Source organism: Vanessa atalanta, chromosome 12, assembly GCF_905147765.1.
Source record: "Vanessa atalanta chromosome 12, ilVanAtal1.2, whole genome shotgun sequence".
NCBI lineage: Eukaryota > Metazoa > Arthropoda > Insecta > Lepidoptera > Nymphalidae > Vanessa > Vanessa atalanta.
Window position 1 is genome coordinate 5588064 of NC_061882.1, and position 26251 is coordinate 5614314.

The 26251-nt window shown below is 29.4% G+C and overlaps 1 protein-coding gene across 2 annotated transcripts in view; it reads left to right on the top strand.

Annotated features, from left to right (window-relative positions):
- Positions 1-26251, top strand: part of LOC125067881 (RNA polymerase II elongation factor Ell) — a 44762-nt gene continuing 18511 nt past the window's right edge. For both annotated transcript variants that reach the window (XM_047676776.1, XM_047676777.1), the window contains exons 1-2: positions 1-353; positions 13466-13513. In XM_047676776.1, coding sequence (XP_047532732.1) covers positions 219-353; positions 13466-13513 — 183 coding nt within the window. In that variant the 5' untranslated portion in view covers positions 1-218. The remainder of the gene's footprint in view (positions 354-13465; positions 13514-26251) is intronic.

The window sequence follows — 26251 nt, forward strand, 5'->3', positions numbered from 1 at the left end:
GTGCGGCCTTGCAGACTGAAGAGCGCTGCCAACAAAGGCCGAGTCGATGGGGTTACAAAAATTTCTTAATTTGGACATCTAAAAACCCTTTTGTTATTGTAATTATAATTTTAAATAGGTTGTGAATCTGTGATTACGTTAAGAAATGTGTGAATGATATGAATCGTGACGGCTAGCAAAGGAGTCAGCTGGTCCACAGTGCGAATAGTGAATAAGAAATGGCGGCCTTGCCAGCAGGTGTTCAGTATGCGTTATCATCGGAGTCTAGTTATAAAGAAAACAAGGAACTAGTGTTTGTGAAATTAACGGATTCAGCATTGAAAGCTATAGAAGACTTCATTAGAAATAATAGGGTAAGTACCTACGCCATATTGTTAACACCAAAACAGGCCAACAATGTCAGAGGCGCCATACTTATATTACAAGTAATCAAACTAAAACTGCAAATTTGCATTGTTTTCGCTAAACCTTTTTATCTTTTGTACCTTAAAGATTACTCCAGTGTTAATCTATATGAGTTGTCGTATAACAGATATGTTCTTTACGATGTCACGCCACGTCAACATGTAGAAATTTTGCTCTGTTATTTTCACGGATTTACATATCATATGGCTATAATTAGAGTATTCTTGTCTTATTGTCACGGAATCTGATGATATTTAGAGACGTCAGATGCAGCTAAAGTTACTCTTTGATATAATTGTTAGAATATTATCGTTTCTTTCTTTACAAAAACAAATCGTTTAAAGCTTAAGTATGTTAGTAATACAAAATCGTTTATCAAAAATTTCTCATAGTTCGCTTAATAAATAAGATATAAAATATAATTCTTATAGATTTTATTCGAAGTGATGTAACAAAAGCAACATTTATTGACTTAGTTTTACATTACTTTTCACTTGTTATTGAAAGTTGTTTATAACTTCTAGAAGTTTTTGTAATACTACAAAAAAAAAAACAAATTCATTAAAAAGCTATTTTCTGGAAAAATAAATAATTATATCTCTTTCGACAGTAAAACCAATATTTTTCGAAAGATTACTCAATTATTTTTATTTTAAACATCAATAAATGGCTATAATATGTGTCAGATAAAATTTTATAACAATTTTTTATAGTTTCTCTTCACCAGAATTAATATACATAAATTAGTATTGTAACAAAAAATATAAATATAGAAACAAATATATAATATATTTTTGATTTTGTAATATATGTTTAAAATTATGTTTTCAAACTAAAAAAAATTTAAATACTATGAAAAATATTTGATGAATTATTTCTGAAATAGTTATATCAAATTCTATTTTTCAGATTATTTAATGTTATTTGAAATAAAATAAAGGACATATAAAAGTAATAGATAAAATCGTCTTAGTGTAATTTACATGTATATTGAACACATTTTTTTTTCTATATTAGGTATTATATCCTTATTTAGAAAAATAGTAATATTATTGTGTATTGCGCTAGCAGCGAAAATAAGTTCTTGCAGTAAAGCAATAATATATTTGTCATATTAAATGTAAAATATTATGTGGAAACATTCTCAGTTATCAGTTCTAGAAAGGCACTCTAGATGGTGCTATATGTTGATAAAGTATATATCATTTATTTAACATAACAAACAGAAATTATAGATTTATATCAAAAGGCAAGCTTATCTGTTGGAGATATTCATTTTGCTATATAAATATACTTAAATACAATATATATAGGATTTTAGTAAATTAAATATATTTTACATAAAAAATTGCACTTTTAGTAAATAGATAACCTCTTAAGTAGTAGATATATTAAATATCTACATTACATTATATAACCAATAAACTAGAGAGAAATTCAGTTCTATAGTTGTAACTGTAGACAGTAGTTATAAGGATGTTACATAATTTATTGTGTTTCATGTATTCTCCCTTATGTATAAAATTCAAATCATATAAATTAAGTATAGAATGTGCAGTTTTAAACACATTTTAAAATAGTTAATGAAAATACCATACATTTTACCTTTGTCGTAAAAAGATAAGTATTTGTTTAATTTTCAATATTGAGATAATTAAATTTTCTAGGTCTTTATTCTTTATATTGGTGGTTTTCTATAAAATAATTTTAGTATTCACAAAGCAGTGAAACATTTTAAGGGGATTGTCCAGTATCAGCGCTCTGTGACATATATACCAAAAGTTGAGTTTAGTTATAACAAGAAGTTTATTGATAGTGTTTTCATCATTTTACCCTTATAAAATCAAAAATGTCCAAACTACTCTCTAAAATATAATATTAAAAAAAAATCATTTAATAGTAAAAAACTTGGTTGCTATTAAATTTTCTATATCTGAGTATATGATGGGAAATAAATTACATCAGCTTTGTATCTTGTAAATTATATAAGTCAATTTTTTTTTTATTTGAATATGTACAGTAAGATATTTAATTATTAATAATCAATAAATAATTTATTCCTTCCTTTTATTTGATTGCATCATCCAAATGTTAACATTTATAAATAGAGCCAGTTAATTTAAAGTAATAATTAATTTTATTTAACTTAAATAAATACAGCATAATTGATTAAAGGAAAAACTTATCATTAGAACTGTTGTAGTGATATAAGCGAAAAGGTTTTTGGGTGGTGTTGAGAATATTATATTACATTTATTTTTCATCAATCAACACATCATTTCCTTATTGAGCATTAAAACTTTAAATTCAAAGATCGAATCGAGGGTATATATAAATCAGAAAGGACTGGTCAGAGCAACTCATTGGTGGTAGCTTAGGTAATTTTGGATTGCCAAAAAGGCACCCAATTTATAAAATATATGAACTCATGACTGGAAAATTAGTACTTATTACATTTTATAAAAACAATAAAAGAAAAGTACCAATTAAAATTATGTGTCATAAATGTTCTAAGTTTCTTGAATGATATTTAATGATGTTAGCAGAAAAATGGCTTCTATTAGATCAGTAACACATGTGACATAACACACTATTAACCTCAGCATTTGCATGATATATATATTACTCATATTATGAATTTGCAAGTCAGCAAATCAAAGTAATAGGCTTAGGAATTGACCATTGATGTCATACTATGTATAATTATTTTTATACATATATACTAATGATATAGAAAATTATAGACAGACAGATTATTAAAGGATAGCTGTGCCAAATACCAGAGACTAAATGCAAATGGTCCACTGACTTAATGTTAATAATATAACAAAATATATATATTAAGTATATTATGACCTATATCAGAATTTTAATGATAGATTTTAAAAAAAGAATATCCTAAATCAGTTTCAGTTTGTTGTACAGTGGGTATATCAGAAACAATTAAAAAATTCTAGTTGTTAATATTTTAGGACATTTTTCTCATAAAATTTTAAATTCTATACAAAATATAAAGGAGGAGTAAGGGAGGTCCCGTAAATTAATCCATAATGATCATTGAATATGTATCAAATTAAAACAGTGTCAATTATGTTTGTTGGATCAGTATAATGCTTATCTAGCAAGTATAATTTTCATTATAAGTTATATTTTTTAAATTTCTTTAATTGTGTAAGATAAATATAAATCAACTTAATGTTCACAATTTGTTAATATGTTAAAATAATTAGATAAAGTTACAATGAAAATAATAAAGTAATGTAATTATTTATTTCAGTACAGTGATAATGTACCAAGTTTTATCATTAAAATTATCTTAGTTAGTGACACGTAAGTCCACTGTCCGAAAAAACTTGGAACCGATGGTATTTCGTTTTAAAGATTCCAGTTAATAATAATGGATATTCTAAACCGATCTATTATAATGTACATATAACATTACTAAAATCGAAATTTTACTTGCGATCCTTTTTTGGATCTTTAATAATTTGCTTCAAATCTGAATAAAAATTGACATGGATAAAAAACAAATATTTCTTAAATCGAATATTTGGCGCGTGTCGAGTAGCTAGTTTCGCAAAGCCAGGTACATTAGGTAAGCGATTCGGGCGCAATGACAATGATGGGACGCTGTGGTAAAAGTATATGCTTTGGAAGTTTACGAAAAAAATTATTAAATTCTTCATCCTTTCCTCTCAAATCGAAACCGATCTCAATTTTAGTCTATTAGCAAGAACTAATTCATAATAGGAAATTTCGTTTCATTGTATAAATTTTTAGCAATATTGGTGAAGGTACTTCTTTTTTTTTATTGGATACCTGGCTGATACACAACTAAAAATATATTATATCCTTAAAGCGTCCGATCAGCTGACTGGTAATATTCTTTTCGAATATTAGTGTTTGAATATACATATTATAGTTTATACAAGTGTCTATATTTCAATACAGGATTTACAAAACTAAAAAGTTTTAACTCAATACTATCAAAATGTTCAAATTCAAATATGTATTATATAAATTTTGTTGTACTCATAAATTTAGTGTTGTTATTGGTATATTCAGATTATATTTATTTTATTACAATTGCAATCCTCGCGATATGTTGAACTCTACTTAAGGAAACGATGAACTCAATAATTAATCAAAAATATTTCGGAATAACGCTGTACGCCGAAAGCTATTAAATATCTTGATTTTTAACATTCAATAAAATTGTTTTCATGCACTCTTGATTTTGTGTAATTTTTTTATAGTTTAGAGGACTTTTAATTTAATATTTCTGAATTATTAATATTGAAAAGGTTCTATAAATAATACACAATTACTGTTAAGGTCGATATTATATACAATAGTATTTAATTTATTTTAAAATAACGAATTGTTAACTATTTTTTTTTTAATAAATTTAATTCTCTGTAGATAAAAACGCAGTTTTAATACTATTTGAATGTGGACTGTCGTTTCCTATAATATCATAAATCGTTGGGCCTTATACATTCGACGTAGTTTGTAATCTATGATGCCTTAATTATGCCAACTATCTTGAGGAATATTTGTTGATGGTGATTTCCCATAATAGTATTTGTAATTGAAAAAAAAACGTGTGTATTAAAAACAAAGTCCTACTGACGTAATTAATGTTATTACTATGGTAGATATCTAAGATGTTAATAAAATATAGTATGGTCAATATACCTTAATGTTAGTGATGTTATATTTATTTATAAAGGATTAATTTTACTTAAAATTAGAAACACTATTAATTAATTTAATTTAAAAATATTTTTTAATTTCTTAACAACAGTAACACAAGTGGTTTTTTTTTTTAAATAATGGTGCATACAAAGGTATTAAAAAAAGCTTTGCATATAGTAAAGTTGAAATTTCATTGCTTAGATATCTATATTATACACATATAAGCCATGATCAAATTAATTAAATTTAAATAATATTAAACGATTGTTTACAATTTAAAGTGAACTGATAAGCAATAAATTATACTAATTAAAAAAAAATTAAGCTTGTAAGGAAATATCAAGTATGGACAGTAACATGGTTATTGAATTATACTAAGTATTATTTATTATTAAGTAAGAATTATCTTTTTTTTATAGTATGACTAGAAAACTTGAACTATTACAACACATCTATAATTTGAAACTATCAAAACTCAAAATATAAACTTTCGTACTGTTTCTATTGTTAATATTTCATGCTGATTAAACAAATTAACGATTAATTTTGTTTCGTTTCGTTAACGATTTCTTAATCATATTTCATTCAATATTGCCATTACATTTCGCACTTTTCGATATTATAATAATATCTTGACATTTTACGGCTGAAAAGGTATCAGTAAAATTTAAAAGGTAAATGTTTTTATCCAAAACTTGTCAATGCCGTCTATTTCCTTGAATTACATAGAGTATTCGTCTTGTAATCGTTTCTTTTAATATTTAGTTTATTGTAATGGAATTACGTTTCGTCGTTTTTTTATTGGAAAGAGTAAAATTGTTAATGTACAAGGCTATAATTGGTTTTATGTCAATTAACTTCCTCAAATGAATTTCTAAAAAATTATCGTACAAGTGTCAACTTTATTTTCCGGTACTATGAGAGACCTAATGAAAAATAGATCAATCTACGCAATATTAACGTATTACATAGTCTATATACAATATTTCGAGGAGTTTTAAACGATGAGGATGTGTCTTTGAATGGGTGTGTAGTCATTAGCCATTCGTTTATCATAATATCTTTTACAGTTCTTGATATTTGACACATGGACAAAACGGACCTCAAAATGCTGTATTGAATTTTGAATAATAATAGCACAAGATCACCATAAATACGTCGTTAAATCAATCGTGCCTTCGTGAATTTGGATCATTGTTTTAATTTTTTATGCTCAGCCATTGTGGTGGTCATTTACGATTGTTATACAACATCTATTTTTATCAAAAGTCAAAACCAATTCAATTCAGATTTTCTTTGTTTTTATTGGCTTCTTAAAAAAAAACGATGACTTGTAACTTTATGGTTTACATTATGTTGACATTGTACGGACTTCCCGAGTTTCTGTATTTCGTTCGTATTTGACATAAAATCATATAAATGTCGAAAGTAGTCGGTTAATGTTATTTAGGATTAATCACCCATCAATCATTAAAATTTGACAGTTGACCATAGTGTTCACCCATCAATCATTAAAATTTGTCAGTTGACCATAGTGTCCACTTGATCACACAAACTCAGGTCGATCTTATGTTGATATATCGAGAACTGAAGTATTGAAGTCATAAGGACATCCACTTCGATAAAAGTATGTGTCGACAATGCGCTGGTGCACAAAATGAAATAAATGCATATGTTAAGTATTTTAATTTAGATTTCACAACAAGTTAAACAAAGGTATTTACAACGAACTGCAAAATTGAAGTAATCTAAATTTTATTTACGAAAATATTATAATCTCGAATAAAATATACCTGGCCGAGCAGATGTAACGACATATGAAATTATAAAAAAAAGGAAATCCGCCAAGTTGCCAACCTAAACAATTTATTTAGTAACACAAGTCTTTAAAGTGGCTTGCCCACCTGACTGATTCCCCGTATGCACGTGTTTAAGGGATTTATTCTCTGCGTGTAAGTTACGGGCTCCTTCCAGTTATTTTGCCATGCAATTTCAACCACTTTTACACATATCTTTAGGCTTATTATAGTTTATTATCGAACGGTTATATTTGACGGGCGTTTTTTTGTGTGACCGTTTTGTGAACGTGCCACCTGGTCTTTTTTCCTGGGCATTATGTCCATTGAAAGATGTGAATCACTTTTGTTAAGGCAGTCATGCAATAAAGTTTTAGTGTCCACTACATTCATAAACAATGAAAGTTATTATCATATAACAGTAACGACTAGGGAAAACTGAGAGGCCATTTAACACATACACTTTGTTAAAATTACATACATCATATTTTGTGTACGTTGTCCCCATTTCAATGGACGTAATATTTGAATGAAACTTGTACGTTTATGGCTATTGTTTGTTAATTACTATTTTGCTCGAATATTCTATTATCAAATAATCAACGTAACTATTATAATATGGCCTAAAAATAGCAATCAACATTTTCTTCAGTTCTAATGGTTTCTGTTAGTTTCTATCTATGAAGTGAGAACTATGAAAAATGCTATCATTTGGAAAACTCAAAACTAATTTTTAATTTTTCTTTTATCAAATGTAAAAATTTGCATAACATTGACAAGTTATGATTACACATAATTCATTTAACAAGGGCAATCTTCGTCTGTCATTTATCTTATCGTGGGATTATAATTTGTATCGTATCTTAGCAGCTAAGGTGCGAAATGTTGGAATTTTTAAAACATGAAATAAGTTTATATACTATTACCCAATTGATGTAAAAATATATAGGATTTTTTATCCGAGTTATTGTATTTCCAATCGATCGCTATAAATTTTATTACAAAAACAAAACAGCTTAACATAATACAAAATAACTTTAATCCATTTTTTATTTTACTCGACATGTTCGTTTATTAATTATAGCACGTTCTTTAATTTAAGTACGATTTTGTTGAAATGCTTTCAATTCAAGTCGTACTACTTGGCGAGACGGTAAAGATTAGTTTGGGGGAGTAATACAACCATCACACGATAGGGTCCGGGGTCGTCGCACCCTCTGTCCCCTTGGCACCTGGTTGTCCCTTGTGAACAGATGTCAGTCTCTCAAGTAATCCCTCTCTATTACTTAGTTCTATTTTTACAACCCTATACTTTCTTTGCATTAGAATTTTAATACGTAATGTTCATTACATGTACCTGGTTATAAATTCTATTTAAAGAGATTGTCTAGCTTCAGAAAGATTAAAAATAGAACAAATATAAGATGAACCGTTACATGTATATATGCACAATGCAGTTGTGATAAATATAATATAGTACCTTTAAAACACCTGTGTTCTCTAGCTTGCGTCTAAAATACATGGTTAAATCAAACAGGTTTGCAAAATGCCAGACAACTTGTACAGGTCCTACTGCGCTTGCGCCGCTTTACGTAATGTGGATATAAAAGGGAATTTATACAATTTACTTAAACAACTAAACAAAATTGTTCATCATATAATTATTAATAATATACTTGAAAAAATTATAGACGAAGTAAGGAAATATCGAAAAATATTTTTTAAGTCGCATTCCTGATTTATCTGGATAGTGTGAGGTATCTGATCTCTTTTGAAAATGAAACAGTATTAGAAAGCATTTAAACCCAAAACTCTTCAATAGATATTATTTGAACCGAATAATCAGTTACTATATGAGAATGAAGTAATTTTATTAAACCAATATTTTGAAGTATATATAAAGCTAGCGACGAGGACAACGGCTTTCAGATCTTTAATACTATGCCGCAGGTAGACGGTGACAGTTTCGGATATTTTTTGCTGATTGAAAATTATTTATTGCAGGGTTTACTTCTTTTATATAATTGTTACCTTGTAACGTACCGGTCGTTTTAAGTTTGTTAGTAATAAAATTAAATATAAATGTGAAAATATATTTTGCCACTCAACAATATATAGCTTTAAGTTTACTTTCTTTGGCACTAAAGAGTAAGGTCTTTGTAAATTTATTTAAAGACGTTGCAAATTCGATATCGTAATATATATTTTGAAAGTGCAATTTTTCCTTTAAATTCCATTGGCGTAACGCAATTTATATTATGATTTATTCTCTACTTTCACAGTTGGGTAAAATAAAATGTACAGGTTTTGGTCGGAAGTAGCGTTGTTTTCAAAGAATGTATGTCGCCAGGCCTACTTGGTCGAACTAAGATTCGTGCAACGGCGCTGGGCCCCGCCTTGCGATTTTACACTTTCTTATCTTTAATTCTGTCGTACCTAAAGCTGACCTCCGAACAACTGTTGAATCTCAATTTTATTGCTCACTGTGTCTGTGGTATTCCAGAGATTTTGTTCAGTTCGCTGTATACTTTTAATCGTTTTTGTACAATAGTATTTACATTAAATGAATACTAAGAAAAATTTTTCAACATAAAACATATTATTTATGGCAATACATGATTGATTTTTATATAATATCCGTAATTATTTAATAGTATTAGTATATAACGTTGATAAATTATTTTACTATTAACATATTTATAAAAAACCTTTGGTCTGGAATAAAAAGTTAAATAAATAAAATACTGTCAAAACACCTACACAATAAACAACAAAGATTAATATTCTATGAAACCTTAGATCAAACATATCAAAATACCAAATACTTTATTCAAGTAGGTGGGCAGTAAGTTTAACCAACACTATTGAATTATATAGAATCATTAAATTTAAAGTTACTAAGTACCTCGTAGTAATTAGGTAAATGTTTGTAGGTCTCGATGTTTAATTTATATCTCGATTATAATATTTATTAAATCTATATTATGACAATGTGTCCTATCTAGGCTTGTAAAAGCTTCTTTCTGCTATAGTTAAAGGTCACCGGCATATTCCGCGAAGGTCACTTTGTACGCGTATTTATTGCCTCACTGTACAACAGCAATTCAACACAAGGTCGGAATTACTTTTGTATTTTTTATTGATAATATGAGAAATAATAATAAGCACTCACACATGAACACATTTATTGTTATATGACGATTACTATTCGCTAAGTAAAGTTACAAAATTAGTGCTGAACGCTGGGTTGATTCGATTTGTTTTCGATGTTTATTTTTTTATATTTAAATTATTACAAGTTTTAATGTTGTGTAAGTTAGGATAATTATTCTTTAATAATAAATAAATAGTTTATGATTGTATTTTGTTTCAAAAATGGAAGTTAAACTCCCACACAATTGCTAAACTATAGTGTATACCAATCAAAGAAAGAATAAAAAAAAAACAAACAACCCTTAGATTTATACGTATTCCATCCAATTTGTTAACAGCTCAGCTCTATTGCACACTACTAACAGTTCTTGTTTAATATATTTTTATTTATAACAAAAACTACTCACATACTACAACACAACTACGTACCTATATACACTATATAAGTACGTAGTTAACGTATATTCAATATTACTTCCAAAATTCCGATAACATCTCTACAGTATTTTTTTTTGAAATGCAAAATGAATATCATAGATTATTCAAGCACTCGACGCATGATATCGCGTTAATTCGATATCAAATGTTTATTTGGCTTTTGTCCCCTCGTGGTTGGTTGAGGCTATACAGATATTGTCGGTCAACTTTTATTCAAGCGTTTCTTAAATTGTAGTATCAATAAAAATTAATATTATAGTATTTTTTTTATTTATTACTAGTACCATTAAGAATTTAATAACATAATAAATAATATATTTTGAAACATGGGTACAGGAAATGGCCGTGATACCTAAAAGATGGTTTATCTTTTCGATTATTACATTGCTTAATAAATTTCGGATTCGAGACGAATTTTGAATGATAAATCATCATGTTTACAGACTTTTACGACAATCAATGTTTTTTCTGAAACCTATATTTCTAACCTTTTGGTGTAAATTTTAAGTACGGTTTCTCCGAAGTACATTTAAAATGACTTGCAGGTTCCAATTTTGTCTAAAAATGTCCTTATGAAACGTTATTAATCTCCAAATAAGGTTAAATATAAGATGCAAGTATCTGTGAAAATTAGTCGTTTCTGACGTAAGAATTATGAAAAACGAGTTAAAGACATTTGCTATAAAGCCTTTTTTTTAAATTCATTATCTAAGGTTAGCTTAGTTACAATGAATTACCGAATGAAAGCAGAATATATAAGGAATTCGTTATTTAGGCTTCTATAGAGAGAAACACAATTATTTCAGCGTTTTTGAAAAATGTCATCTTGAAGATGAAAGTTAGACATTTTTTATATGAATTAGAAATTTTGAAAACGGCGTTTGTGCTTCTGTTTATTAGTATCATATATCAGTTGTTGTTAATTCGTTACTTAAGAGAGTGAAATTGGGGATGAAAATTTGCATGGTAGTGTCGTAATTTTTGAATTTCGAAATATGGAATTAGGTTTATAGGTAACGTCACCTACGTTTCGACCACCAAAAAATTGTAATACTTAATACAAATAGAGGTTTCTGTGTAATTGCTTCCGATGGAAATTTTTTATATGCACTATAATAGTTAGATCGTCACGGTTGAGCAATTTACCCTGAAAAGTATTGTCTCAATATGACCCGCCTTACTTTATCTATTTATTAACAACTTTTTCATGCAGGAATTTTAAATTTTATAGCTGTTACTAAAAAACGTATCTGTTGAGCTTCTTGTATAGTTGCATATTGTAGGTAATTCTCGGTTTAGGCACTATTGAAACTATTTCGTTTCCATTCAGTGATAAGGAAAGGAAAAAAGCTCATTTATGGTATGCTTTATTTAATATATCTGTGCAATGAGGTCTTTAGTTTATGTTATTTAATTTCACATAATACAATTGATTGTTTTTTCCTAATTTTAATATTTATCTATCTAATCTTTGATTTTTATAAAACCGTTACTATACAAATACAGAATTTTTATTTCGTCCAGAAGATTAAAAAAAAATTGTGACAGAAACGTAGACTGCTTAAATTTTTTTCGTAAATACATAAATAAATGTTACTTTTGGATTTATAAAGTACACTCAGTGATATGATTTTCGTTCTTAATATTTTATTAATTTGATTCTTAGGCCGTATTTAACATTGATATAAATAAAATCTTACAATTGGAATTAAATTATTTACTCCGACCTTGCCAGTTAAAACAGGTTTGGCACTCGCAACAAGTTATAATTCTTACATTTTTAAGTGTGCAAAATCGAGTGTTTATATTTATAATTTAAAAAGTTATAATATCAGAACAGGATTCATAATTTAAGAATTTGGCAGAAGTTATTTCGTTGCCAGGGTCTCTTGATTTAGTTCCGGGTCATCCCCACTAGGCTATACTGCGATGCAACTCTTTCAATTTCACATCGAGCTTGGTTGTTAAGTAAGTAACTAAAGCAATTTTTAAGTTTACATCATCGACGCTGCCGCCCAGCCTAGTTATGTTTCTCGCGTTCGACCATCGCCGGTTGTGCAACCGCACAACTTGCCGACACTTACTTATTGTGGCCACCTCGACTAGTTGCCCAACTAGTTTGACTTTTTGTCATCTAATTATAACTTTTTATTAGGTTATGCTAGGTAATTACCTGGAAACGACACCCTCAATACTTTTCAGCTTCTGCACTAGCTAAGATCGGACCGTAACTTGGTTCAACCGTTTTCCTTTATAATGGATATAATAAATAATAATTGTTATCAATTTAAATTGTTTTACAACATTGAGCGTTGAGTAAGTTATAGCGAAGAGTTTTTCAAACTGTTTATATGAAAATAATTGGCTATTCTTTTTCATTCCGTTGGTGGAACGAATGTAGTTTATTCGATGATTCATAGTTCGCCGTATTTGTGTATGATAATTTAGCATTGTAATATGACTCTACAGAAACTACAGAACACTATCAGTAAATGTTGCCTTAAAGAACGTACCGCATATTATTGATTTATTGCGTCATTTCGTATTTTCCACAATACCTCTGTCCAAAGTGTTCATTGTAATAAATTTACATAATATCTGTAGTATAAAAACATATAAGTTCGTAGCTGATCTGATATTATTATAGCCATTTTGATTTTACTACATTAAATCAAAAGACAACTCGTATTTGCTAATTAATCAAATTCTAAATTTAATAAAAAAAATTTAATACTCAAATAAGATATGCTTATATATTTTTATTTAAATCAAATATTTTCCCTCTATATTGTAAGCAATTATCATTTTCAAGTTTAATAATATCTTGTTATTATAAATAACTTATTATTAATACTTTTTCATAAAGATAATTTTTAATGATGAAATTACATTTTAGATTTTAAAATGACTCGATTGTGTTTTAAAAAAATATTTAATTATAAAAACGTTAATAGCTTTTTCTTTTTTGTTTTCAGGACAAATTGGCAAAACCTAAAATACAGTTCCTACCCGGAAATGAAGGGGTAAGTCGAAAGAAGATCACAATTTACTTATTTTAATTAGTTAACATTACGGTCTTATATACTGTTTACAATATTAACATTGTACTATCACAAGTTATTAATATTCCTCAATTACCTACTAAGTAATAATTAAAATCTTAAGAAGTTTAAATAAAAGATCTTTGTTCTGTTATTGATAATTTATATGATTAATGATGATATAATAATAACACGTACTTATCCATATATTTTACATAATATTTTGACCTTATCGATATAGTATTAGGAAATACGATATGATGAAATGTTTGAAAACGTTAAAAGCCACGATTGACGGAACATTTAAAAAAACTATCAACTACGGCCTTACAATTTATATGTTGACATTTTACTTTCATCTGTTTGCGTGTTTTTGTAATTCGAATGAGTAATAAAAAGATTTCTTCCCGAGATATCTTTAAACAATAAGAGATTAATAAGTTACGTTAATGAATAAAAACAAGAGAGGTAAAGTTCTGGGAAGCTAATAATAAAAATATTGGATTTTTGTCAAATTTCCGATTAAATAGAATTGAGTTGGAAAATAAAAAGTCTGGATGTCGGCAGAAGCTCTTCCGGGTCCAACAATTTAATAGCATCAAGATCCATGGATGGCAAGTACTAAATAAATATATCATCAAATTGATCAAGACGTTTTGAACGAATGTATTCCGAACACACACACAGCCGAATTTTTATATAAAGATAAGAGTAATGTATCATTCAAGTTAAATAATTGATTTCATACGCAAAAGCAAGTATTATAAAGTCATTCTAAAACCAAAAAAAAATAAAATTACGTAACTTTTAACTTTTCTATAATACAATAATTGTTTATTAATGGTACAATCACTGAACTATGTTAAATTTTTGTGTTCGTGAATCTTACGTTCTCGGTTGACATTTTCACATGGAACTAATGTTTATTACGCATGTTCTATTACATAATTTCAAGCAGATTAAAATTTAAACATCGAAAATGGCATTCTATAGCCTTATTTTGTGGTCGTTGCCCAAAAAGATCGTTAAAAGACCCGTTATTAACTTTTATTATCCTGTCCTCAGCCAACTCTTAGTTAATGGGTTCTTTTGTCATATTAAATTGTTTTTTTTTTGTCGAATATTCAACCTATTAATTATTCATGTATTAATAAATGTTAATACAGTTACCGTAGCTTGCTCAAATTTTTTTTATATAATAATACCAAAATACATTTATGTTACAGTTTCGAGATAAAATAAGTAACTATTTAATTTTAAATTAACTTGCTATTAAGATGCTGTGTCATAAAAATCCTTAAATGTAATGAATCGTGAGAATTAAATTGAAACTTTATACAAAAGATAATTTTTCGCAGTGGTCCCTTGTCGTTCTCCATTGCGCCACAGGTCGCTGATTCGATCCAAGTCGTGACAGACATTTAGTTCATTCTGATATTTGTCACTTTACGTGGGTCGAGTAAATCGTTTATATTTTAATATCATTAATCAGGTCGAGCACGGAGCGAGATATTGCAATTATTGTCTATTAAGCTTAATGATGTTTGGTAATCATTTAACGAGGACATTTATTATTTACTAGCTGTTATTATAATGTACTTAGAAGAAGGCACATACAGGCAAGCAGGAGCTGTAGACGTCGACGGCTTGGGCCTTGACTCGACTCGGGCGTACCAGTTAACGCTTGCGGCACCTCGATACGCTTGCGAAATTATATGATGACCCACTTTACCGATTTCGTTTTGCTGCTTGTCGTTGCGGTCGGTCTATAAAACTTTTTACCCTAAAATTATTTCGAAAAGTGAATTAGACGCGCTTCATTGGTTAATAGTCGAAACTGAATTGTCATTTATATGCCGTTTCATTGGTACTTTTTATGTTTGTAATATATTTGTAAATTATTTACTTCGTATACTACAATTACAATTATTAACGCCTTGGTGTATAAAGATTTTTTCGATTATAAAATTACTCGGCTATTTATTGCAAGAAACCTGTCCTTCCCGCTATATCAGATTAAGTACGCATCTGTAAATCGCTTCATCGATTAATGCTGTAAGTCACATTAATTTACTTGTTACAAAAAACGTAACTAATGCAATACTGTTTACAAGGTGATAATCCTCGGACGATCCTGCGCCCGACGGCCGGCGCCGTCGACCGGTTTTGTTAGCCACCGTCGCTCGCTCGCCGGTTTGACGTGATATCTTCTCTTGTTGCTCTTTCTCACTTGTCCATAACGTATGTAAACGACCCCGATTGTCCTCAATAACAAAAAATACAGACGCCGATAATCGTCAAATCATTACATACAATTTATTCTAACGTTTCGTTGATATGTATCATTATGTCCTTTGCTGTAACAGTTATAATTTTTTTAGCAAACTACTTTATCGTCATAATATAATTCTTCGAATATCTCGCTATCGGTGTGTTAGGTCCGAGGAGCTGGCACATATCCAACTTGCACATAATAACCACAATTCAATGAGTGGCGGACCAGAATAGTAAATAAGATAGAGTGGAGAGTATAAAAATAGAAACGGTTCCAGTCGCAAGCGAGTTTGCGATTGCACCTCCCAGGTGCGACGGCCGTTGTCCCCTTATTACTCATGACTCCTGCGGTACTTTTTTCAATCTTACACGTACATAATACCTTTTGTCCCACTTATCGAAACATGAAAATAATTTGTAATAATACGTAGAATTGTTTTCTTATAGTCAAGAGCAACTGTTTGAGTCATTGTTTTATTATTTTAAACAAGATTTTTTTTTAATTTTGCATTTATAAAAGATTGAATCAAATTGGTTGATTTTTTTATAAATTAATAAAAATACGAAGTAAAATTAGGAAAAAAGAGATATTATGAAATAAATAAAAATAGATCCATTGTCGAAATTCGATCGTTATATAAAATATAAGTAACATTAAATCGAAAGATAATAAAAGGTAGGCAGAGGTGTACGAAATAATGTGTTTTGTTTAATTTAATACACATTTGTAACACATATTTTGTATAAATAAACTTTAATCTATGCAAAATTTCGAACGCCTCCGCAATATGTTTAAAAAGGTTACAATATTTTCTATTAGATATTATGATAGATATAATGTGAGAAAAATATATTCATATCTTTATTTTTTTATCAAATATATCCTCTATTGCATCATTGTATTTCAACAAAATGAAAAAAAAAAATGACGTCAATGACGTGAGATTACTAAATGTTTCACAATTACGTTCAATTTCGATTTTAAAAAGAACAAATCTTAAGAGGTATTAGAATTTTATCTTTAGAATAGTACATATTTTCAACGTTTTTTATTGTTTACATTAGGAAATCGTTCTTTTTTTTTTTTAAATACTAAATCGATTTAAACTAAAACAATCACAACGCCAGATTTCCGTTAGTATCATATGACAGCAATATCGAATGTTATCTATGTCATCTAATGAATCACCCGGTAATCTATGTACAATGAACTCGTGTATTCATGTAAAATTGTATATGTTTTATTGATGTAAGTTCAATACGATTTGATCCACAGGGTCGTCGTCCTCCCGAACCGCTTTATTTACACCATCGCTTTGCGGGTCCGTTATTATGCACATTAGGACTATTTTTTTTATTAAGATTATCTTGTCTAGAGATATTGCTTAACAGTTCTATATAAATGAATCTATGAGCCCGTATGTAAATTGTTGATCGTGAATTATTTGTATCTATTGAGCAGTTATTAAACTACTAACTTACGTTTATTCATAAAAAAATATTTGTTTTAAATTCACACTTTATGTATATGAATGAGTAGAATATGAATAGAGAACTCCTTGACGGAACATTATTTTTAGTGTAAAAGGTATAAAATATGTAAAATCAAATTGACTTAAGTAAACAAGTAAATGACAATGTAATATAGTATTTCTTGGTAAATATTTACCTCATTGATAACTGACCACAGAGCGAGAATCAACCATGTTTTCATTTACAATCACAACAGCGATAGAATTACAGTTGGTTTTTATTTTTCTCTTTACATAATGGGAGCTGGGAAAAACTTTAAATTTTAATATAGCTCTCGTCGTATATTTATTAGTTTTTAGATTTCTACGATGAATTGACATTTCAATCAACTTTCAGCTTGCTTAATAGTTATTAAGTATTTTACAAAAAGTCTTCAGCGAATGCCACAGTTTATTCATATATTCCTATGTGTGGGGACAAACAAAGGTTTACTGTTTAGCTGAAAACTCTTTTATCAGATTATAATGGCAACATCCACGTGATCAAACAATAGTGTTTGCAAACGTTACAAGGACGATATGTTGTGATGTTCATTATATAAAGATCTCGAATCTTCGTGATTTGTTCTGTTACGACGTATCAAGATATATTTGGTGAGCTACGAAAACTTTATGCGGAAGTAAAAAAAGTTAATTATTTAGCCTAATAAAAAAATAAGATCTCTTCATATTACGCATATTTTGTAAATTAATTTGTTGTTGTACAAATGTATAAAACTTACCATGTTACTTGCTTTTGATTTTTATCATTTGCCTTTACAATAATGATAACTGATAAGATAAATCATACAATTTACATTTAAAACAATTCCACTCAAGTCAACCCTATATATGTGACGGTTAGATTGATATAATTCAATTCGATTAATATTATTCTGAATTACTAATGGTAAAACGAGTATTATTGCAATAATTTCCCCGTCATTTCTATACAATTTACGCAGGTAGAACGTAATAGCGTTTACGATTTACTTGAATATGACGTAAAATATTTATCATCACATACCTATAATACTGTAAACGGGTTACATTAGATACTTGCATTATTTAATGTTTTTAAATGAATTGAAACACTATTGTTCCATACCATATTTTTTAGACATTATCGTTATTAATATAGATACAATACAGATTTTTTATTTATTGTAGACAAATAAAACATCAACAATACGACGTAGTAAATAACAGTGATTTAGTTTATTTTCATCTCAAGTTTCTGTTTTATCGACTGAATCACAAAATGATCTAGTGATTAGATACGAATCGTGAATTCTGAGGGTGCAGGGAGCGGCAGAGCCATTCTGATTTCCTAGTGGTAATTGCAGCGGTATGCGGACGGTGGTGTCGTCTTATTGGGACTACAGCAGTACGTGCGCACTGTTCACTTTCACTTTGCACCGCGCACAGTAGCGCACTTTACTATTGGATACGACTGGACGATAGATTAGACTCAGCCATATCACGCAGTAGCATTAAGCAAAGGTCTCTCGACGTTATCTTAAATATTCACATTGTTTGCAAAAGCTCGACATATATTTTAAATATGATCATAAACGTACCAAGTTATTAAATGTTTTTAAAAAAGGCAAGTAACCGGTAACCTACATAACTTTCACTTTTAATTCTATTTAGTTGGCAGTCTATGATGACCTTAAATATATGTAATTTAGTGAGATCAAAAATTAATAGACACTTTACAATGCGGCCTTAATGCGAATACCGTTCGACCTTTGAGGACACAAGCGATGGTCACGAGGTGGTTCTTTGATCGTTATTGACTACTAAAGGTCTGTCTTATAAATGTTCCGACAAATGTAATTAACTTGGCATATCATGATTAATATTGATTTAAATTGAATCGGCCTAATACTTAACAAAAAAAGTAGCAAATAATAATTAGAAACATAAACTGACCTGGTTTAAATAAAAATATTTGCGAGAAACGTTGGAATACAGTGACGTCATGTCACGAAATTGTAAAACGAAAAGATTTAAAGAGAAGAGGATTTTTCAAAAAAATATATAAATAATGTGTGGATTCAATATTTAATTTTAACGTTGTTGTAAAAATAAAACATTGCAAGTAATGAACTTATTTGTTATAAATTTGCACATTACTAAAAAGTTATACCTCGAACAGCCATTACATAATACAAAAAGATTGCTTTTAGTCCGGATTTCCCCGAGCACGTCCTTTTATTTAAGATCGTCAGAGCTGATCTTGAAAACGTGTGCGTAGAATAAAGTCATTACCTAAATTGATGCTTCGGGAACTTAAACTTTGTTACAGTATTTTGTTATATTTTATTCTATATAAAAATATGCTCGTCGGTTTTTTTGAACCTTTGTATATTACGCAATTTTTGATCAATCTAATTTTAATAAAATATTTTTGTTATGATTGGTATTTTTTGCTCGTTATATCGTATAATAAAATATACTGAAAAGAATTAAATTAGCCAACATATTTTTTCAATTTTGTAACCGACATATAAAATAGAGTAAAATGTAAATTGTATGAATGTATGTATTTTATATCTTCAAAAAATTATCGTTAATTATTTTAAAAGAACATTGTTTCGATTATTTTCGCGCTAGTATGTCAATATTAAAACGATATTTTAATACACGGTCTGTTTCATACTAGAAGTTTTTAGTGAGTTTTAAAATGAACTAGTGCTAATAAATGATTGCGAAAAGCAAGTGCAATATAAGATGTACCGAAAGTCGGTTGACATAATGTTGTTTTTCCATTATAGAAGGGAAAGTTTGTAGAATGCGTGTTCATCATACTTTGCTAATACCGCTTTCAATGCCTAAGTAGGAAGTGCGATTATCTTTATTTACAGATCGTTTTTGTTAAACAACGTTCGAGATCAATCGTTCTTACGTGTGTTGATTTTAATTGCTTCGATAAGTATAATTTAATTGTAAATGTTTTATTCAAAAATAATTTTATCTGTACAAAATATGACAGATGAAAAATTTGTGTAGCCACTTTAATTACGGGCATAAGATAATTGACAATTTATAACCAATAGGCTCCATCGAGTTGAACGTTTGCCCTTTTGTCTACCTCCAAAAAAAACTTAAAACAAATGATAGCGTTTATAGCACGCACTTAAAGACTTAAGTCAATGACAATATCAACAGCGCATAGCAACCCACTTGACACTGCAATGAAATGAAATGAACAGATAACGTTGTATTGTATTTATTATCAATTGAGAAGACAATAACGTTTCGGTATAGAATCAGATGTGCAATGTGACATTGGTAAATTGTTTACGACACAACTTTGTTGTTCACTTGTGATACCTGATTAATAGCACAATTAAAATTTCGCAAACAATATTAAACCTAATCATGTACGGAATAAAGGTTATGAAAATATTTCGCTTGATATTTTTATTGTTTAGTTACATTATCGAGAAATACTTATATTGTGCGTATTCGTAATTAATAGCCTAAGTCTACAGGGAATACGACATGGCTTGCTAGTAAAAGCGAGAAAATTACATTTATTACGTCTGTAAATTAATTTTCAGCGATAAAATTCTATTTTCTTCAAACACATTTGAATTATTATTGAGTTAATTTATTTAATTTACAAAATTAAATAATCTAAAAACAATACATCTCAACTTTTTTTATTTATTTTTAAAACAAGTACTATTTTCTACATCCGTATATTAATTCGGTGAATTCATCTCATTAAGTACCGAACAAAATATCTAATAAAAAAATTAACGAACTGATTATTCAACAATTGGTGTCAGTCTAATACCTACACAAAATACCATTGTGCCTATAAGACTGACTACAGACAAAAAATACTCCACGGATTTCGTCACGCCTACAACTTTCACTTGAATTATGTTTTTTTTTTTCAGGTTTTATCTCGTATTCAACATGTTAATTTGCCAATCGTGATTTCTCATTGACTTGACTTGAACGTTTCATACTACCTAGTTAAATATATTAACTTTACATTAATAATATTCTTTAATAATATTGCTTTTAAATATTATCCTAGTGTCTAGTATCATTCTTTGACAATATTGCAAAAAACGAGTAGTACTCACTATTTTTTAGTTTGACTTGAGCTTTATTTATGAGTCTATTAAATTACGATGAAAAAAATCTGAATAAACTTGATCATATAAGTAGTTTCATATCTAAAAATATGCAAGTAATAGACAAAATGCAGCACCTTAATAGAGCTAGCTTAGTTATATTACGAAAGCTCGCTATGGAGTCGATAATAAATTACACCTGGCGTAGTTACGTAACTCAGGTAAAAGTTACCGCTCGCTCGCAACTATTCTGAACTTCAGACGCCCGCGACTAAACTAAATTGCATCTTAACTACGTCATAACGAACGCACATAATAACGTCGATTTTAATAATTATAACATGTCATTGATAAATTTACAACTTTCATTTTTTGTATGAATAAATCGGATATAAACGCAATACCTATTCAACGTGGCCTTCGCCTCAAAACCGATATTAGGTCCATTTGACACGATCACTAGTTCTAAGTAATTTTGAATTGTCTTTCAACGTATAATGCATTAATGATAGAACCTATTAAACTAATTGCATATGAAATCCTCATTGTTGCCGGTCTGTCGCCGTCGCTAGACACTTGAATTTGGTTTCTAGGGCTACTAGCTACTATTGACAATTATTTATTATTATAGTTTTTTTATTTGTCTTCACCATGAAATAATTTTAAAGGTTATTACCACAAACCACAATACGTAAATGTCATAGTTGATAAAAAAAAATGTTAAATATTCCAGTTTTTAGGGCCTTGATATTTGTTGTATTCATTTTTAATATTAAGCGGTGTAGTTAAACAACACAATTTTCCAGGACATTTCGATCAATCTCGTGTCTGTATCACGAATAAATAACCGGTCTCGTTCACAATTGTTTTCACCCTGCTAGTCGCCTGCCGCCCGCTTCGTAACACCCGTTATACAACAAATCTTATTAGCTGAACTAGAGACTAACTGTTACGTAGCACCTATAGCACACCCGACGTGGTCAATTTCCTATAGCGCATATCTAATTGCTGTGTATAATTTTTCTTTGTTCGTCTAACTGACCATACCAGATAAAAACGCAAGATCATTTTCTCCGCTTGTAACTAGCTATATAAAAATTAACAAATATTTTTTAAGATAAAATATATGTTTTATGAAGATTATCAAATTCAATCATATGTTTAGTATGTATGTAGTCCATTAATATAACTGGCATCAAATGGTAAATTTCTAAAAGCGAGCGTTTTATGTTTGTCGAAAGTGAAATTTTTACAACTTGACGATAACTAAGTGAACGGTGACCGATTATTTAGGATGACACATTTCCGTATACGACATTACTTAAGGATATTCACGAAGTCGTCTTTTCCAAGAAAACGAATCGTTGCAAAGCGAACAGTAGTTTAAAATGAACACTATTCTTGACAAATATTTAAACACGTCTCATCATTGATATAAGTATGTAAGTGGCCCATACTTATATGTCAGTATAGATACAATTTGTGAGGATATCCGCTTTTGATCAACAATACGGCGCACCTATTTTAGCATTGCTATATTGAACTGAACCATTCGGCGGTTTCGCAGTCAATTTGTGCGCTTTATTGTGTGTATTCGGTGCCGTTGTTTGTCTTCGCCCAGTCGAATGTCGTTCAGCTATCGTTGACATATGGTTCTATTTACCAACTTCGACACGTAGGACTGATATTGTTACCATGCACGAATACAATACGAGTGATTTATTCTTCATTCTACTACAGAATGTTGCCTCATCATTATGATGAAGTCTTGTCTTTTGTTACATTATGTTTTTCAATATTTTTATTTTTCATTTTACTTTTACAAATTTTGTATAAAAAAAACTCGTTTCACCTAAAAGCCACTGAGAATTAGCACAATTTGATATCTATTTTCATATTCTTATGTAATCGCAAGAAACAATCCGCTCGCTCTGGTGTGAAAATTGGCAACGCAAAAATTTATTTCAGTAAACTATGGTTGAGAAAAAATTTAGGCGTTATTTGTAATTGGATATTTACGAAATGGTTGTGCGTGTAACATAATATGATATAGTAAAATAGTATTTGTACCATCAGCATCATGTATAAAAATAGCCATAGAAGAATATTTAGCTTCCTATGTGGGGGTGTGGTCCTCGTCACGCCGCGTCGGCGCCGCGTCTGCCGACTGGATTGTTCAAGATCCAAATTTCACACCCATCTCTAGAATGAATTCAAATTAATCGTTATCGCACATTGAAATAATCGTGAAGTAAATATAGATAATGTCGAAGTTTTCGCTCACTCTTATCAACTTTATAAGTTTTTTATTGTAAGAAATCGGCTTCTGTCATATACAAAAATAAATGTATTTTTTTACACTAGAATTACTTCAATCAATATTTTTCTATTTTTATACAAAATATTGTGTATTTATTTAATAGTTCAATATGATATGATAATGATTTTATAGTTTAATCTTCTACAAAAAAATCTCGGATCCAATTTCGACTCTCGTACGCGTGTTTTGCACCTTGATCTAAATACTTGCGACATTGTGTAGACATCGTATAGTGAGTACGTTTTGTGCCGTATTACTATATGTAATATACTTTATTCAAACGTTTTATTTAATTTACTTTTATAATTCGAACTTATTTGTCTCAGACTGCGCAAGGGGTAGAGTTCCGTGTTTATTCAATTAACATAAAACAAAGCTATTTCTGCAAACACTTGTATGGTTTTTTCAATGAGTTTCTATGAGCTCTAGTATTAAAATAACGTTCATACTTTAAGTTAAGGAATCAGAAATAAACTCAAACAAATCGTGTCAGAAAAAAACCGTGGGTATATCTGTCTCTATTTCCTCAGTAAATTAGTAGAGGCTATTTAGAATATGTTATAAAATAATTATATTGAAAGGTCATTTACGGAACACTAAATTTTTTTTTTTTAAATATATTATTATTATGAAACGATATTGCGTAATAACAGCGCCTAAATGTTTTAATGAGTAATACAAATCTCGCTAGTCCCTTTCACCGTCACTACAATCACTACAATAATATCAATGATTTTAGTCGTGTCAACGTTTAACGTTTCATATCGAGTTTACCTACCGTTTACGTAACTATAATTATATTTTATTATATATACGGTTAAATATAATTGTAACTTTGTCTTTAAGATCAAGCATGATTTTAATGTTAGTTAGATTTTAATTTAAGTAAAAGTTCCTTCAATGAGTGCACAATGATGTCGGTCGACTAGTGAGAATAACACACTTGCCTTTTACTAAACCATTGTTTGAAAATCTCGCTTATAAAATATCTTGTTCTAAATTAGGTACATGAACTATACCTTTGTTATACGATCGCTAATTACACAAAAATAATAATGCAATAAATGAAGTAAGTAATATTTATTATAATTTAGTAGTAGCTAATTTATTTTTATATAATATATAAGGTGTATATTTAATAGTGTTATAGTTAATTTTTCGTAATTAGAAGTAGAATATGTTTTTACCTTGTATTTTTATTACGCAAGGCGTTCACGTGAAGTGTTAGTGGTATTTAAGCGTACCTATGTAGCTATATTATAAAGTATCGGCGGAACTTCTATCGGCCATTGGGTAACCGTTGGAAAGAGCTTCGTTACGTAGAGGTTTCGATACAACCTCGCGTCGTAAGGCCGTGGTTGCAGTCACGTCGCCGGTGAGAGGCTCCCCTCCGCCATCAGAAGGTCGCGAGCAGATATCGCGAGGAGAACGGCACTGGAATGAATCCTTAAGAGCACCGAGACACGCCCCGTTACCGCCTCGAATAATTTAAAGAATTACTACTAACAATGATTCGTCTGAACTTTAATTTATATGACAACATTTTCATATTGTTGTTGAATGTTTAATAATTATCTTATATGTTGACGTTTTCATCCGTTGTTATCGGCAGTATGAAAACTCATTACACGTACGAGTGAACTACGCGTGCGTTAGTAATCTAATCAGTAATATATAAAAGACAATTAACATAGGCATAGTTCATTAACCGCAGTGGAAAATACTACTGAAAATATTGTTCAAACATTCAATAAGCATTACGTAGTGATTGTCAGTATTTTTGCCAACGCAGAAAATGCAACAGCAGTAATTAACATGTTTGATGAGCGTGAGCACATGCCGTTGTTTAGCAGTCCGTTAAAACTAAAATCGAATTAAATATCGTTAAGCCGAGGATACATTCGACGCAGTAATTTATTATATTTTGTCTAAATATTACATTCAGATGAGACAAAAATCCTTGGAGGTAAAACACTACCGTTAGGTTGGTCAGTGACAGCATTATCCACGACTTGAATATTGTATTTTTTCACGTATGTTGGACATATAATTAAATGAATTGATGTTACCTCACCACTGCCAACGATTGCGACAAGACGGCCGCATCGTCCATTAGAAAGTCGGTGAATATGCAAATAGTATTGTAGAAACCTCACGAATAACTGGCCACTCACTTGCCTTTAAATGTGTCTGCGATGAAAGTGACGACTACCGTTAGTAATTGTTAGAACAATTTCTTTTGCGGACGCTCTGCTAAATTTGCTAATTTTGCGAACGAAATATCGTATAATTATATTTTTAATTTAATAAGTTCGCAGTAGATGATTTTATCTTCTGTATCGTAATGACTTGTTTAAACGGAACATGTTGTTTATCGAAGCGTCAGTTACTTAACGTTTAACATTCATTTGTTTATTTATAAGAACGGCCCCTTTACGATTGTTCTTGCTAGCTACTGACTCGGTCGATATTAAATTTTAAACTCAGTATAGCTGTTATAAGTACAATGAAAATTAAT